The 18,565-nt window shown below is 31.6% G+C and overlaps 2 protein-coding genes and 1 long non-coding RNA gene across 3 annotated transcripts in view; all 3 read right to left on the bottom strand.

The window, feature by feature from the left end:
- Positions 1 to 222: 222 nt before the first annotated feature.
- LOC105339190 (B-cell receptor CD22) lies at positions 223 to 5,715 on the bottom strand. Its single transcript, XM_066076981.1, has 6 exons — positions 5,454 to 5,715; positions 4,371 to 4,640; positions 3,901 to 4,161; positions 2,421 to 2,681; positions 610 to 897; positions 223 to 383 (listed from the first exon to the last, which is right to left on the bottom strand). The coding sequence occupies exons 1-5, from the start codon at positions 5,509 to 5,511 to the stop codon at positions 785 to 787; spliced, it is 963 nt and encodes a 320-aa protein (XP_065933053.1). The 5' UTR covers positions 5,512 to 5,715; the 3' UTR covers positions 223 to 383; positions 610 to 784.
- A 2,614-nt stretch (positions 5,716 to 8,329) lies between these two features.
- On the bottom strand, positions 8,330 to 15,481 carry LOC136272452 (uncharacterized). Its single transcript, XR_010710462.1, has 3 exons — positions 15,146 to 15,481; positions 11,590 to 11,872; positions 8,330 to 8,613 (listed from the first exon to the last, which is right to left on the bottom strand). It is a non-coding gene; the product is annotated as an uncharacterized lncRNA (long non-coding RNA).
- A 719-nt stretch (positions 15,482 to 16,200) lies between these two features.
- The window catches only part of LOC105325654 (neural cell adhesion molecule 1), a 262,905-nt gene continuing 260,540 nt past the window's right edge, over positions 16,201 to 18,565 (bottom strand). Inside the window, exon 12 of the mRNA XM_066076978.1 lies at positions 16,201 to 16,931. Coding sequence (XP_065933050.1) covers positions 16,910 to 16,931 — 22 coding nt within the window. The 3' untranslated portion in view covers positions 16,201 to 16,909. The remainder of the gene's footprint in view (positions 16,932 to 18,565) is intronic.

Here is an 18,565-nt window from a genome sequence, read left to right as displayed (position 1 = left end):
GTAAACAAATGTAATATTAATTATTCAAGAGTCAGTGTTTATAAACAAAACAGAACAGTGATAAGTGAAGAAAACCAATGCTAGAATTTTCAATTAAACCTTGTACTGTCTTGCAACTGGTGACTTCTGAGACACTCGATCCATAACTGTTCTTTGCAGAAACATAAAACCAGTACGTCACAGAGGGTTGAAGATTGCTGAAGAATGCATTTTATTTTCACCCTTGTCACGAAGACAAGAATGATTAGTCCCATCTTGACCATTCAAAGTATTTACAGTAAAAGACTGTGGATCGCCGCCATTGAAAGAAGATATCCATTGTACTTTGGTTTGTGTTATTTCACAAACAACTGTTATGTTTCTTGGTGTATCCGGCTTTCTTTCTAATTAAAGAATTGGTTCATTTTATTGAATACACGACGACACCATATATGTATATATCATATTTTGTCACACATTTTAAAAATATTACGGCATTGATTTTTTTGCATCAAAATATCTTTCATTATACCTTCCACAATTTTTTTACGTTTAATTATTTGTTAAAAACTGTTCTCATAAAACAAATTAATAACAGGATATATAAGCTTGAAAAACCTTATAACTTACTTTTTTCGATTACATTCACAATAACTGTTGATTCTCCAATCATATTGTCCATTCTTAGATAATAAATTCCGAAAGTACTTTGATCAGTAACTGTTTGGCTGAAATGAGCAGTGAAATTATTCACTGCATTTTTGGTGATATAACTCATCATTTGAGTGTTTTTTGTTCCGTTTTCCTATTGTAATTCGTATAGAGGTTCTGGATATGCAATTATTGTGGTTGAAAATTCAATTTCAGTGGTGCATGTAACTCCTATTGTAATATTTGTGTTATCTGGCATCGGTTTACCTATGAAGTAGCAAAATACATAAGGTCAAACGTGTCTATACTTTAAGTTTTGAAATATACCAAAGACCTGTATCATCGTTTTCTTTGAGAAGAGAAGTGTTTTCTAATTCATCTTTCTATAAACAGTTGTTTAATCATTTCTTAAAACATAATTTCATCTTTTTGTATATATAATAAATTACTTGCATTTAAGATATTCACTTTATTCCATTCAACATGGAAATAAATCTACGAATATAAGAGTTGTTACTATAGCTTACATCTTAACCAATGTATCAAATAATTTAAAAGCTATATTCGCAATTTATTTTGTACACATTGGTTTACAATATTATATCTAATAATTAGAAAGAATTGATAAAAAGACATTTTGTTCTTCTCTAAAACAAGAAATAGAAAGAACAAGGATTAGATCTTTGCTTTTTTATTAAAATATTACCCCATTAAGGTTCAAAATGCATTCAGCCTTAACTTGTTAAAACATCAGAGGCTTTTGAGAAAAACAATAAAAGATAATTTAATCACCGTCGAAATGATTTGAGTTTAAAGCTGCTTGGTCCGATTTCTTTGTTATTACAGCATTAAATTTTCTTCATACAAACCAATCATCTTAGAAAGTTATGGACTTTCTCCTATTTACACGAGCAGAATCGGTCTCCTTTCAAAGTTAGAAATATTCAAAGTAAATAAAAATAATTTCTTTTTGGTCAAACGAAAAAACAAACCAAAGTGCATCACGGGATTTTTTTTAAGTAGGAAACCGTTTGGTTTCGTCCCCCGAATGATTGGGGTTATTCAACCCGCATGCTATGCATCGATTGTAAAGAAACCAAACTTCAGAAATATTAGCGAACAAAACGCACACATGTTTATTTGTAACTTGTCTGATTATTCAGACCTTTATTTAATGCGATGTCAAAGTCGTAATACAACTATACAAGTCTCGTCGTCAGGGATAACATTTTGAATGAGGCGAAATAACGCGGTACCCTTTTATGTCGTTTGTTTGTTAGCATATTTTGTACGTATTTTCCTTTACTGAAATTTGGCTTAATTGACTAGAAAAAACTACTGCAATGTCTATTATTATACATATACTAAGCATAACCATTGTTTAAGAGCGTGCATAAAATTTGATATAAAATCGGACCAAGCAGCTTTAAGCTGTTGTATTGCTCCTATACTTTTAGCTTTTATTTTGATACAAATGCACAAAGTATCGCATTACTATAAAATCTGCAAGTAAAGAAATCCCTGTCTACAAACATTAGAGAAGTTTTTTTTTTAACTTGGTTTAGTCTAGGTTGATTTTATATGAATAACTGCTTACTTTACTTTGCTTTCAGTTAGCAATGTATTGAAGTCATTCAATATGTAATGTTGTCGGATTGTACATACTATTTCTAAATATCATCAAATTACTTCAAATATTAAATATATAATGATAAAAATCAATAACTTTAAGATACTTTTGATATTTCTTCAAATTCAGACCAGGAAATATACCTTGTATTCAAACTTACAGTTCACAATTAGTTCCACCAATCTTGTAACATTGTTTCCTACCCCATTACTGGCCACAACCGTATAGTTGTTGGTATCTGTACACTTGGTATTTTCTATGGTGAGTGTGGTGGTTTGAACTGAAGACTCGGTTTTCAACAGTTGTGTTCCAATATACCAAGACGCATTTGACAACGGATTTCTCACTATATTTCGAGTCAATGTGACTGACTCACTTTCATTCACTGTTTGCAGTGATCTGTTTTCTATCGTAGGGCTGTCTAAAATACAATCGCAATTTATCAATTTGATAAAGATACAGAATATTTTTCAACAATTTTTCTTATAAATTACATTATTTCATGGATAACTCCATTAGCAATCAAATTAACTAAATTAAATGAATTGGCATTAATCAAATTTGTAATTTAAAACGTTTCCATTATAAGATACATGCCAACACTTTCATGAATATATAACCTTCGTAAAGCGTGAAAAAAAGAATGTCAACATTATTTTTTTCATAGAAAATCAGATTTTTTGATAATGCTTAGTGATAAATAAATTAATCCGAAGCAAAATGCATCAAACTCTAAAATCATATATGAGGTAGAATATTAGCAATTTATTTGTCAGTTTATTTAAAGATGTTTTTCATTGATTAATTAAGGAGCTCTTTTGTAAATTACTTTGGACTGTCTTTTGTTTCAAGTCAGGTCCTATCATTTAAGAGGGCCAACAGTATTTTTCGTTTCGCTTGTTTTTGCGCGTTGCCATTGTGCATTAACGACGTTATGATAAAATGGAGCTGTGCAGGAGTACGTAATAAGAAATCACATAGAAGGAAAAGTTATAAAATAAAATAAATTAATATAATAGCATGCTTTTGAAATTTTATACACAGAATAATGCCATCGTCAAAGGTATATATATATAAATCCACTGTACCAATCTACATTTGTTATACTTCAAATACAAAGCAAGATTTGATGCATTTTCATATTTTGAGATTTCCCCAACCAATACCAGTTGCAGACAGTAGAATTTATTATTGTTTTTACATATAAGAAAAAGAAAAAAAAATATATAGCTAACCACCTAATTATCACAATATGGGGAAAATTGCTATTGTAATATTTTTCAATCCATCTGTTTCGAAGTGCGAAAAAATGACAGTTTCCTAATTTTAATCCTTTAGTAAATGTTTCTGAATTTTGAGAAAGTTCACAAAGAGAACGAGATAGAAGATTTCATTTAACTTAACTAGAAACTAATAATAAACTAGAATTGGGTAAATAACATAAAGTTTAAAAAAAAATGTTGCTATTGTAGTATTTACTCAAAGAAAAGAAATCGGATCAGCTTCCTTAAAGTTTTTTTAGTTCATGACGTTGGTATAAAACATAATAAAGACTGATCTTTTATCAAGCACGTTATAAATGCATACAAACTGTGATAATTCAATATTGCATGAATATAACAATAATATAGAAATCTCACACTGAACATTGACGATCATGGACTGACTGTCTGTTCCCTTCTCTCCATTATTGTAGTTATTCTCTGTTGTACATCTGTATGTTCCAGAACTGGTTCTCTGTATGTTAGGTAACTGCAAGGTGGAACCATTCTGTCTGAATCCTGGGTTGGTCCAGTAGAATGTGGTAGAGGTAGGATTCCCAGGGGTGGCTGTACAGTTGACTGATAAGTCTCTTCCTTCTATGATGTTTCGCCGAGACATTGTAATTAGGGTTGGAGGGTCTTTAAACAAAAACAATCATAGAGGGTCAATAGATATAATCTAAGCTTTGATTTGCTTATTTATTTAAACGTGTCTTATAGATTGACCTTTTTTTATGTAAATGCGTAGTTAATTTGATATTTTTAGGCTATTAACAAATCTAAAACTTCATTAGTTTTCATTTTCTTCAGGAAACCTAGGCTAACAATACTATACAAAAGCAACCCACATAAAACGTTGACGACCATGGTTTGACTGTCTTGTCCCTTCTCTCCATTGATGTAAATGTTCTCTGCTGTACATCTGTATGTACCAGAACTGGTTCTCTGTATGTTAGGTACCTGTAGACTTAGTCCATTCTGTCTGAATCCTGGGTTGTCTACCTTGATCCAGTAGAATGTGGTGGAGTTAGGATTCCCAGGGGTAGCCTGACAGGTGACTAACAAGGCTCTTCCTTCTACTATGTCTTGTTGAGATAGCGTCTTTATTGTTGGTGGGTCTGTATACACAACATGTAACAAGATCAATGGATATTTCAAAATATATTAATTACAATATCAAGACTTGTCAATTTCGTGCATGTTAGTTGGTCCAGTAAAATGTTGTATAGTTAGGATTCCCTGGTGTAACCTAGCAAGTAACTGATAGGGTTCGTCCTTCTCTGATGTTTTGTTTAGGTAGCGCGTTTATTGTCGGTGGATCTGTTGGAAATAAACATTGTTAATTTTTTGTTTACGAAATATACTGGGTATTCTTTCTATGGTGTATTGACGTCTGCATGTTATAATTAATAAGTCGGTTTTTATCCTACTTACAACCGATTACATATGTACACCGCAAAATAGATGATGGCTATCAACACATGCGTATAAATCTACATCTCCTACCCTAAATAATCCTTACAGATCGTAGTTACATTAACAGTTGTGTTCTATAAAAACAAATACATTTGATATCAAATAGATATTATGACATGAAAACTAATGCTAACATTAAGTGTAGTTACAATAATGATCTTTTGACGTTAATCACCATGTTTAAATCAGTTATCATCATTAAAGAAAAGCTAAGAGGAATGGACAGATATGTTTTTAGAACAAAACGACAAAATAAATCTCCTTATTAATATTATCATTTTAATTGTAAACGCAGACAAACTTAAGTTACTCTTGATTTGAAAAAAATATCAAGAAGGTAAAAATATAAGATTGGCAAAAAAAAAACTTGTTATGATGTAAAATTTTATAATTTATTGCAAGTAATCGGTAACTGATTATTTAGTCAGTTTCTCCGAGTTTTACTGAACACCTACACTGAACATTGACGACCATTGACTGACTGTCTGCTCCCTTATCTCCATAACTGTACATGTTCTCTGCTATACATCTATAGGTACCAGAATTTGTTCTCTGTATGTTATATAAATGCAGAGTGTGTCCATTCTGTCTAAAACCTTGGTTGTCTACCTTGGTCCAGTAGAATGTGGTAGAGCTAGGATTCCCTGAGGTAGCCTGACAGGTGACTAATAAATCTCTTCCTTCTATTTTATTTTGTACAGCTAACGTGTTGGTTGTCGGTGGGTGTGTTAAAGAGATTTATTAATTAAACAAACAGTCGATTAATAAAGTTGTTTTCTTGTCTTGCATACGCTTATGATTTGATACTGTGTTATGACAGTAAATATTTTCATATTCGATTATGCAGTATGACATAATACATATTCGTTCATCGTTCTGAATTAGTTGTGCAAAATGTCATAACGAATAAAATCAACTGCACTTTAAAAAAAGGCTTTGAAGATACATGTACAATTACTGCATCTAATATTTTTTTCTTAGGACCTAATGTTGCAAAGGACGTTGTTTATACATGCTACTGTCGTCAGAGGAATGTGTCATTAGATTCATTTTTTGCTTTCATTCTTCTAATAAAGCGTACCTACGTTGTAGCGTGGACAATCTGTTCCATACATGTATGCATGTCACAGCCTTGCATGTCAGAAATGCATCGGTCTCTAGTCTACTCTTTCCATCCATCTACGGTTTTTTTTTAATTTAACTTTATCTCCAGTCAGATCCTTCAATTGTACTGTCTAGACCAACATCCCACAATCATTGCTTTTATTTTTTATTTCACTTTCCCTAAGTGAGTTTGATGATTGTACTAAACATTATATAGTTGCTTATCTCACCAGATTTCATTATTTTTTAAACGATGGCTTAATTAAGTCGCGGGCCTAAGTGGTTATTTAAAATGATCTGTGTGTCTTTGTTAATAATGATCCACGTCTTGTTAGTTATAAGCAATGCTTAATTTGGTGTTTCCTGACGGTATGAAGGTAGCTATCATTGCAGAAAAAATACATTACACAGGTAAAAAAAACCTGTTATCTATATTTAGCACAAGATTTTGACGCCTGTGTATGTATTGATATGCTGTAAAAGATCAAACAATTCTTTTACAGAAGGTTTCTGAATCTTTCTCAGTAAGCAATTAAATATGCATAAAAATAACGTTTGTTATTTTATTTTTGAAGATGAGATTTACGGTGACAAGGAGATAACTCAGATTTTCATCGTGATTTAAAACCAAGTACCCTTTATTTCAGATATGAAGTCAGAATTTCATATAACGAAAAATCGTTTTCGTTTTTTTTTTCATTTTGCGGGGCTTGGTAGCTTACATTGAAAAAATAACAGGCAACAAACATTTAATTAATTTCCGCAAAAACAAAGTCCGCAAAACTTGGAAATGTTAAAAGTTATAGATACGAATCACAGTATAAATAGTGACATTATATTCGAACATTGTAAGAACAAATTTTGTGCTTGTTCACATAAAAAATGTAAATATGTTTACGAAACTTAGTATATTTCGTCAAAAAGACAGTTTAAAAACATAAATTTTGACAAATTTTTAAATCAGTTATAAATTTAGTCCGGCAAAATCATTTTAATTTTATTTTTGAAAAAAATTACTTAGGTATAGTGAACAAAATGGTATGTAAAGTTTTGTACAATTCCTAAGAATAGATAGAAATGCATAATAATTATAAATAACAATATCTATTTCAATGGAAATTATTTTACCGAGGCTGTTTTAATTGATGTTTTGCTATGATATAGTTAATGTTGTTAAATATATGCATGAATTGAATGCAGACCTATTGGATCACGCCATTGCAACTCAAATCGTAGAACAAGAATGTGGTGTGCATTGGTTGATCTAAAGTAAAGGATGATTTGTATAGCGTAAAATTTTGTAAAACAGAAGTGTTATGTCACTTAACAATAATACCACAAAATCACCACTATTACCACCATGGGGACGCCAATTTTTATCTACAAATGTTTCTTTTGTACTAAACTATTGTTGTTTGTACTTCTTGATGATGATTCTGTAAAATTTTAAAAAGATTGTAATGTCACATACTTCCCTGAATGAGCCAAAAAGTACACATGTTTGTAAAACGAAAATGATCTTTTTTAATATAAATGCATCACTTTCGGAAAATTAAAAAAAAAAACATCTCAGTCTTTTTCACCTTTCATTTTAAAATGGAAAATGCTTCATTGTCACATTGTCAACCATCTCAAAAATCCATAAAACGAAATACAAATGTAAAGCAGAGCAATGCGGACCTCTAAAAAGATAGGGGTAGGATCAGTGCCTAGAAGGAGTAGGCACGATAAACAGAGTAAGGAACAGCTCATATAATTGTAAAAACCAAAGTCATCAAATTACATGTTAAGCGTTTGTGTAATAGCATGGATCTGACACTAGCCTCCCAAGTTATAAACAGTGTTTTTCAACCCACACAACTGTCTTTGATAAATGTTGTATATTTTTTTCTATTTGCCTTAGGATCCATCTGCCTACGTATACAATAGTTTCATAACTCTTAGGTAGGCTTGTATATTTTTATTGCTTTTATCAAAATAGATCTGACATGAACTGTTTTCTTCAAAGACATAATATCTCTCTTCCTTACTTAATTTTGACTAATCAATTCTTTCATGTATCGATTTGGTATGTAAGTTTGTAAAACACGCTCATTTCATCGCATTTATAGATGATACGCAAAAACTTTAGTTTTTTTAATATCCATTCATTATTTATATAAACATATCTTCAATGTGCTAAACACGCACAGTTTAGGTTTCTTTGACATTTATTAAGAATAAATTTACATTCCACATTAAGTGTGGTGTTTGCTGTCTTTGGGGGTTTGTTGTTGTTGTTTGTAGCTCTACACTGTAACGTCTTGTTGTTGTTCGTTCTGTTTCCTGTGAGAGTGATGAAGGTCGTATTTGTTACCGCTATGCTAGTGATGTTTGCAGATTCTAGGTACCAGGTGATGGTTGGAGCGGGGGCCGCATTACTATTAACAACACACCTGACTTCTAGCTGAGTGTCTTCCTGTATTGTCAGTGGGTTGGCACTCGGAATCAAGGTAACATTATGGATATCAACTGTAAATAAACATGACGATACAACTAATGTAATTAATGCATATGTTATTGGTATTTATATGTAAATGGTCGATATAAGCTACTTTGGTGCGAATACGCCATGAAGAACATCCCTGGTTAATTTACCCAGTACTGCTGCTTCCACAGAAATTGTCGTTGTTTTAGTCATTAAAGGCAAAAGGGTCGTTATGATAGAGGGTTTTAAATAATATCTATGCTCTTTAAGTGGATCAGTAAAGAGATGATGTGTTGTAAAGGAAATAACAAAATATTTTTTTATCTAAAACTTATTGTTCTTATTTAATATTTAAATGTAAATTTAATTCTGACGGAAAAAAAAATATAATTTCCTCTATCAAAGTACTTGTGCAATTTTTTACAATCAAAACAATAAGAAAACTTGCTGAAAAACATAAACATACTGTGACAGTTTTAAAAACATGAATGATCCATTATCAATAATCAAAATACAATCCACTGGATGTGATTTTTAATGTCGTCGTGTTTGTATAACCTTGGGTTGAAAAAGGAGATACCTGAACCCAATCGAACATACATATTTTCATGTAATAACCGAATTCATGTCACCCACAACCGACGTCACTAGAAATTGAAGTAGACAGATACAATGAAAGAAAAAACAATTTTTAAAGTATGGAATGTGGTGATAACGAACCGTCTTCAAAATCAAAACCCCAAAAGAAAATAACAAAACAGGAGTGGAGCAAACACGGGCCTCTAAAAATAGAGGTAGGATCAGGTAGTATCTGAACATCTGAACATTAGAATTATGCTAGACAATGGATTTGAGTGTCAATTGTTTCAGTTATAGTAAAGATTAAAAGGGTAACATGTTTTGAAAAAATGTTAATTCTTTTAATGGTTTAAATAACAATGGCTTTTAAAATCAGATATATCCGACTAAAATTTTGTTACACGAAAAAAATTGTTTATTTAAAATGTCAATTTTAATAAAATATGATGGTTATTAGCTATGAAATTTACAGTTTCTTTTTTATCTAATGACAAAAAATGATGAAGTTGAGAAAAAAAAATCAAGTATCAAAGTAATATGCAAAACAAACAACCTCTTCTTATCTTAAAAACTCCTGTATGCAATAATATGCGATAAAAGTGACTAAGCTCAACAGGTGATATTGTTTTTATAAATTATCAGAAATCAAAGTTAAAAGTAAACGGCACATTTCTAATAAATGACAATCAATCTGTAAAACAACACCTTCTTATCTTGAAAACTGATTGAGAAGCTATTGGCACCAGCCACTTGTTTACGATCATCAATGGCTACTTATATTGGCCGATATCATATCTATACTTATAAATTAAGACATTTTGCCAACTATTTAACTATGAATTCTTGAGTATTTCATTACGTGTGAGTTTATGTCCGTAAACAATGTTTGAATTTCACCTGATAAGTAATTACTGAGAAATATAATAAAAACCTATATATACTTTATTTTCGATAAACCAGTAAGGTGGTGGAAACGATTTTGCGAATTCAAGTCAGTTGGAATTTGCTTAAAATAAAATATATGCTTGCAATGAATGATTACATAAAAAGATGATATATATATATACTGGGAACTTATTTCGAGTATACAGTAAAACTAGGTTATCACGAAGTCACTGGGACCTAAGAAATTACCTCGTTATATCCGTAATTCGTTATAACCGTATATGAAATTCATTAAATTTACATAGCTGGGGATCCAAGATGACTTCGCTATATCCGTAAATTCGCAATATCCGTGTTCGTACTAAACGAGTTTTACTGTAAATGAAAATTTAAGATACGACAAATGATGAATAAATAAAATAAGCCAACTCTTTTCTTGAAAGCGCGATTTTAGTTTTAAAAGGTTGAACTTTCCAGTACGGGGGAAATCAAGACCGCGGGTTGACTTAATAAGGTCAAGGCAGAGTGAAGTCAAGCGTAGGTTAATTACCTTAGATCTGACAAATTTGGTTTAATATATTCAAATCAATATTTATATGCTAGCGTTTTTAAATTACTTAAAATTTTATACTACTACAGATTATTAGACCAGACCTTATACAAATAATTTTGGACCTTTAACAGATTGTGTTAAAACCTTTATGTCTGTACATGAATGAATATGAATAGATGATGCATGCATAAGCGGGAAAGTTTTTATTTGGGGTTTTTTTCAACGAGGGTGTAGAGGGGTGGGGGTAGGGTAGGGGTGTGGTAAGAGTGTTTTATGTCAATTTTTTACTTGAGACAGTGATAATAGTTATATTGAGATTTGATCCAAACAACAAAATTAATAAGCAGAGATACGACGCACTATACACTTACTCCTTAGTTTAAAATAAAATTAAAACGTTTGTATTTTTTCAGTCAGCTGCAACAAAACGAATAAAGGCCATTGCATGTACATGTGAATGAAGGATTGACTCATATTAATGTATAAAGTGTTAATTCCCGCGCTTGCGAGGGATATCATATCGTGTTAAATATTTTGTTTTGAAACTTAATAAAATAGACACAGACAGACAGACAGACAGACAGACGGACGGACGGACGGGCAGATGGGCGGACAGACAGACAAATTGGCAAAGTGGAGGTGGAGAAATTTGTCCAATTGCATGAACGCTACTATAATTTTACCACCCATTACAAAATTAGCTCCATCCACCATGCATACATGTATTTAATAATCTCCACCATGCATACATGTATTTATGAATCTTTCCATAGATTTTTTGCAGATAATTCTAACTTCCTTATAAACAACGAACATTGAATTGCCATGTCCCGCAGTTTAAGACCATTATGACATTAAATTTCTAAATTTGAGTGGTCTATATTTAACACATGACTTGAGAAAAAAATAGGCAAGGGATAACCGAAACAATAGTTACCGAAAAAGAGCCAAAAAATACTGCTTAAACTGCAGTCATCCAATTCATATAAATTGATATACTCACCATAAAATTTAAAGTTAACGAAATATTGTTGAATGGGATTTGTATTGACTTCACAGCTAAACATTCCATCATCAACCCCTATGGTAAGGTTTGTGATCCCAAGACCCAAACAGACGCTCCCCTCTGTCAATAGATGGATTTTTTATATCGTTGTAAAAATAAACCACGTTTTCTGGTGGACCTGTCCAAGTTGTTATGACTGACTCAGCTGATGTTGATAGTGGACAAATCAATATTACTGTATCTCCTTCATATCCATATACAGTCCTGTTTTGATTATATACTTCAATGTAATATGTAAGTGCTTTTATGTAATATTGTTGATCTGGCTAGGGTTGATTGAAAAACATAAAATATGGTTGTGTGTATATACTGCCATTTATTTTTGCAAATAAGAAAAATTAGGCAATAAGGGGAGGTCTTCAAACAGTCATAATATCAATTACCAGACATTGAATGTAAGTTATAAAAGGTGAGCAAATGACCTCCCCCATATTAAACAAAGATGTATACAATATTAACATGTACCAAATATACATACAACAAACATATTGTTGAACAAAAACAGCATTGTACATATCAACAGCAACATACATGTGTAATACAGTGCAAAATAAATCCCCAACTATAAAGGTGATGAAGGGGAAGGAGGGTGGGTTGATTGCGGTATTTACAAACTTGTTGACAGCTGACAGTTAAAATGACGTAGTCAAAACATCGCGCGACTAAACGCCGCACTCTGATTGGTTAATGTAGACAATTAAAGAAGATCAGCTAAATACTCAAAAATACTCAAATATTAGAATTACAATTATATCATGACTAGACTATTATTTTTGGTACTGGCATAAAAATAACATATCACAATTTACATAAATGCTATTATTTACAATAATGCTGTATTATGTAATATTGTTGATCTGGCTAGGGTTGATTGAAAAACATAAAACATGGTTGTGTGTATATACTGCCATTTATTTTTGCTAATAAGAAAAATTAGGCAATAAGGGGAGGTCTTCAAACAGTCATAATATCAATTACCAGACATTGAATGTAAGTTATAAAAGGTGAGCAAATGACCTCCCCCATATTAAACAAAGATGTATACAATATCAACATGTACCAAATATACATACAACAAACATATTGTTGAACAAAAACAGTCACCAAAAGCAAACAGCAGGTTTGCACAAAAAGACCCCACACAAGGTGGACTAGCTAGATCATGGTAGTCAACAATATGAAAGATGGCAGTACATACAACACATATGGCAATGACTAACCTCTGCCTTATATGGAGTTTTAAATATTAACATATCATGAAGGCACAGATTATCTATACATGTATAACCAAACCAGTTAAAAATTTGCATACCACTATGGACGCATCTTATTTTTAACATTGCAAGCATTAACACATCAGTTGACTTCTGCCCTGTGTTAATATGACAGTATAATATACATGGTAAAAGTTTTTATACTATCAAACATGTTTTAAAATACAGATAGACATGTAATAAAACATTTTCAGATGAACCAGTAGGCACATGTTACTAAAATGACAAAATCAAACAACAGAAACAATGGTTAAAAAACTATACAGCAGGCATAAACACATCAGTTTACTTCTGACCTGTGTTATGTTATGTGTAACCACATCATGCACATAGTATAGATAAATGTTATACATGAATCACACTTTGAATAATGTCCAATGTAAGACAAATGATAGGGAATTGTGATGAGAATTGAATTTTGACATACAACTAATCTATACATTGAATTAACAACACAAACAATGCATATCAGATACAATTATTTAACACAGCAGTTAACTTCTGAACTGTGAAAACCTTCCAGAAAAATATACATACATAGCAAATGCTATATGTATTTAAAATGTAAAGCTTGACAAACGTATGTATCTACGAATAGCATCAGATTTCCATCTTCCCATTTTTTGAATGCAGTTTTCAGAATAACCCAAATGTGCTGCATGAGTGGCTGCCCCTATCCTAAAGCTGTGACCTTTGTATAAAGCAGGGTTCAAACCAACAAAATCAATAAGATTAGTAAGATTTTTCACTACAAATGCATAAGTTACTGGTTCACCTCCCATAAATTGAAACAATGGACCTGACTTGTGGCCAAATGTATGCAAGTAATTATATAATGCTTGAACGGGGCACATTTCCTTATTATTTGATGCTTTAAGATGGATTTGAAAAATGTCATGTGTTTTATTTGTTTTGAAATTTTTTAACACAATTTCAACAGCCACAGGTGTTGTTTGAAGCATTTCAAAAGTAGCATCATTTCTTTGAATTACTTTACACTGATCAGTTTTGGATTTTACCACAATCTCACCTAAACGCAAGAAAGCATTGAAGGCTAACAAAAAGAATCCTAGTGTACAAATTTTTAACAGAAAGATCCATTGATTTTAACATGTTTGACAAAATGGGACCTGTAATCGGTAACCTGGAATCTTTACTAGGTGCGGTATTTACAAACTTGTTGACAGCTGACAGTTAAAATGACGTAGTCAAAACATCGCGCGACTAAACGCCGCACTCTGATTGGTTAATGTAGACAATTAAAGAAGATCAGCTAAATACTCAAAAATACTCAAATATTAGAATTACAATTATATCATGACTAGACTATTATTTTTGGTACTGGCATAAAAATAACATATCACAATTTACATAAATGCTATTATTTACAGTAATGCTGTATAGTGTTCATTGATCTGTTATACAAGTATTTTACATTGTCCTTCCAATTTATACCACAGGCATTTAAACATAGATAATAAATGTGTAAATTTTGTTTTCATAATGCAAGACTTTCTTTTAAAAAAGAGAAAAATAATGTTATTTAGGGGTTCTGATTATAAAGTCTCATTTATTAGTCATATTGTTATTTCTTTTAATCTAGTTAACTGTAAGTTTAATACACGTACTTTTTACGTTTGATATGCAATTAGGCTCATTCAAAAAAAAGACTTGTAGCAGAGCGGAGGAAGTTACACTAAATTTTTCTGAACTCGTTTTCCACTAAAATCACTTATGGAAGCACTATGAATATAAAGGTTATGATAATCGTTGTTTGTCAACATGATTTTGCATAGTTTCTTTAGATTTTATATCACTTACTATTTAAGATTATTGCATGGTTCAAATTTATTGGAAATTCTTAAAATTATTAAATAACATTTTTTCTAAAAATTTTGATAATTGACCTTATAAAAATTTAGCTATACTGCCTTTCATGAACTGTAAATCATTTTTCATAGGGCAATTTATGTTGTAATGTTCTCCAATCAGAATGTAAAATTCTGATTTTATTTTTTAATTTAAATTAAATTTAATTACGAGTCACTTACTTAAAAAGTAGAACAATGTTTTAATGTTAAAAAATAATATTACAATTAAAGGTCTAATAAAAATCGATTGTTTTTCACTATCATCAGTGGAATTTATTTCCATTTTTAGTAATAGATTTAAAAGGGAAAATTGTTCGGACAAGTATATATATTGAATGTCTCACTTACCCTCTTTTATCGAAACAATAAAAACAAGCCAAATAAAACAATATTTGTTGTATCTAATGGTGTTAAAATGAAGCATGATTCGACTTTCCATAAGCTTCCGTGTAACTACTAAGCAAATGATCTGTTTGACGAGGTTTTATCACTCAACCACGTAAAGCAAACCAGGAAGTTTTATAACAGATTTTGATACGCGGACATACATGTATTCATCTCCATTAGTTTTTACGACCTTTGTTTAATTTTCATGGTCTCCTTTTTAAACCGCTTTTGTATAACTTACAAGTGAAAAACAAACTGTGAGATGAGTTATCAATTCGTTAACGCCGTTAAAATAAAGTTTTCTGATCCAAACAAATCCTACTCTCGGCTATTTCTTTAAAAAATCGTTTTAAAAAGTGTTTCTCAAATACGAAAATGAATAACTGAGAAAAAAGTTTTTTTTAAATGTTCATTCCCCAATGGTGACACTTGCAGAAGCGGGTAATGGCTGACCCAACTGTGGCAAACTCATTTTCCAAAAGATTCCTATTAATCGGTGATGAAAAAAAATGTGAAAAAAACGCTTGGGCCAAATGTTGGAATATCAATGCTACATCATGTAGATTTTGTCCGATCCAAGGTATCTGCCCGATGCATGATACTTTATGTCATGATGCTAACTGCCCTCGCTCTTGGTTACCTCGTTCTGAGAATCGTCTGGAGAGTTAACGTTCTCCCATCAAAACTTCGATCGCACATTCAGGAAACATGATTAAAACAGGAGTTTTTCAGTGAATACACAGAAATACAATTGAGATTACTAATTTCAGTCATTGTTGTCATCAGGAACAACAATTTAAAGAATTGCACTGTCCGACAACCGAGCCCCTGTGTTTATGTTTCATTTAATTTCATATTTAGAAAGGTAGTGTGAGTTTATGCAGATATTTACGAAGCGATTTGCATAAATTTCCAAGTTACTTTTTACAATATCTTAATAAAACATTCACTGCCAATAGACTTTAATGCAAAATGCAAGGTGCAATTTATTAGGCTATAATAAAAAATATTGAAAATTCCTTGGTGATGTATATTTATTTGTTAACATCTTCCACATGATACGACGATTTTAAATATCGGACCATTCATTTATAAGGTACACTGTACACTTCATTTAATACCTTAACAATTCTGTATTGTATTGTATTGTTTATTTGCTAAAATTCATATGAATTATGAGCAGTTGTAACGTATGTACATATATGTAATTATAAACATATCCATACACTCTATCTAAGCAAAAGCTCACGTCACTACTAGTAATAATGTTATGCAATATTCTACAAAGAAAACTGTTATTCATAAATGCACATTCAGAGGAGGAGAGACCCAATATATCAAAAAATCAAAAAGTAAATAATGATAATAATGGTAATACATTATTTGGATATACGAATAGTCTGACATTCCCGTTTTTACCAGCCTCACGCAGATACATTGCGAGATGGCACAATTGTTTGCGATTATGAATGGCGAGGAGTTGAGCTAACTTAAACGTTGAAGGACGAGTCCAGTAATATTTTCTAAATACAATACACGTAGACATTTATAATCAAAGTACTCATAGTACTGAAAAGCGCCAACCCAGCTTCTGTTTGTAAAAGATATACATGTATGTATATAACATTTTAGTTTCTGTATACGCGATATATTTCCTCATCACTGCGTGGCAGCCCCTGCAATGATGTATGTAAGCCCTGTACATCAAATTCACAGTAGCCCGTACTAGCCCGTGCAGCTCCTGAAACTGGTTCCCTAACCAGTTTAAATGATGTAAACTTCTGCTCATAGGGGGCGGTTATTCCTTGCACCGGAAGTAGAAGTCTAACGACAATAAAGCGCTGAGCTATGCTTAGCGCTTTAAAAAGGACAGATTAGTATAAAATGAAATTCATCCTCGACTTCACCTAAGCTACAATATTTGCAGATGCGCATCGATCTGACAATTCCATTATAACGGCCTTGCTCTACCAAAAGCATATGCGATGACAGTCGATGTTTTGTTAAAAGGACAACAAGGTTTTCCAAAATATTTTTACGCAAATAAAATTGTAAGGAAAAAGTGTCCAGCAGGTGTACAATAAACGTTTAGAGGATGAATCGAAAAATGCATCTCTATCCTGTATAAAAATATCAGACAACCTCTGCTTTACAATTTTTAAGAAAACATTAGTGCTAGCCACACTCCATAAAAGCCATACTTCATGCATACATGTACCAGTGATACAAATAATTCTGTGACATTAAAACACCATGTATTTGGTATCAATTGTGAAGCCAATCATAAATATTGTGTAATATACAATTTTCTGTTTTAATCAATTTCAACCCATACTTAATGATGCGCAATTTACGCATAATAATCATGGATAGACAACCTACATGTAACTCTTAATAAACCATGAAGTTTGACGTAGATTTTTTAACTTTCAAAATTCTTTTACAAAATTTTGTGTGAACTCGAACTATTTCATCACCAGAATGAAAACCCCATATCTCGGAGCCATAGTTAAGGACGCTAGATACATATGTATCAAAAATGCTTAATTTAGTCTCAATATTTAAATAAGTTTCATTACACACCTTCTGAATACAAAACATACATTTCCTACCCTGCATTGCAATTGTTTTCTGTGTAACATTAAAATTCCCATTGAAATTAAGGTTCATTCCTAAATAATTGAAACAATTAACAACCTCAATATGCTTATGGTCATTAGTCCAAACATCATTTTTAAACATTTGCCCGCATGTCGAAAAACAACTGTTTTTGTTTTATCAGTGTTCACACCAATTGCAATATTCCAATCATTACTAAATTGATACAGTTGATTCAACATACTCTGCAGACTTTCTCGTGAATTAGCTTTTAAGAAAGTGTCATCAGCATACATTAAAAAACAAAGCGAAAGGTCTCTGAGATCAACAGGTTAACAGCGACTTCGTATAAAATCCATTTTAAAATCATTGATATATAGAGAAAATAGAAAAGGTGACAATGCCTCCCCTTGCATAAGTCCAGTTGTAGACGTAAAATGATTTGACGGTACAGACTTATATCTGACACATGATTTTACCTTGGCAAGTTTGTACAATAGCTTGTTTCTATTCACACTATCAAACGCTTTTCTATAATCAACAAAACAACAATATATTTCTTTCTCTTTTTCAAATACAAAGATATTAAACTCGTAAGTGCAAAAATGGCATCTATGGTACTATACCCTGGCTGAAAACCCAAATTGTGCATCGCTTATAATACCATTGTCGTCAGACCAGCGAAATCATTTATTGTTCAACACATTGGTAAATATTTTTGCTAGATTACTAACCAGAGTTATTCCCATGTAGTTGTTTACATCATTGGTGTTATATTTTTTA

Source organism: Magallana gigas, chromosome 2 (assembly GCF_963853765.1).
Source record: "Magallana gigas chromosome 2, xbMagGiga1.1, whole genome shotgun sequence".
NCBI classification, from domain to species: Eukaryota; Metazoa; Mollusca; class Bivalvia; order Ostreida; family Ostreidae; genus Magallana; species Magallana gigas.
This window is presented reverse-complemented; position numbering and strand designations above follow the sequence as displayed.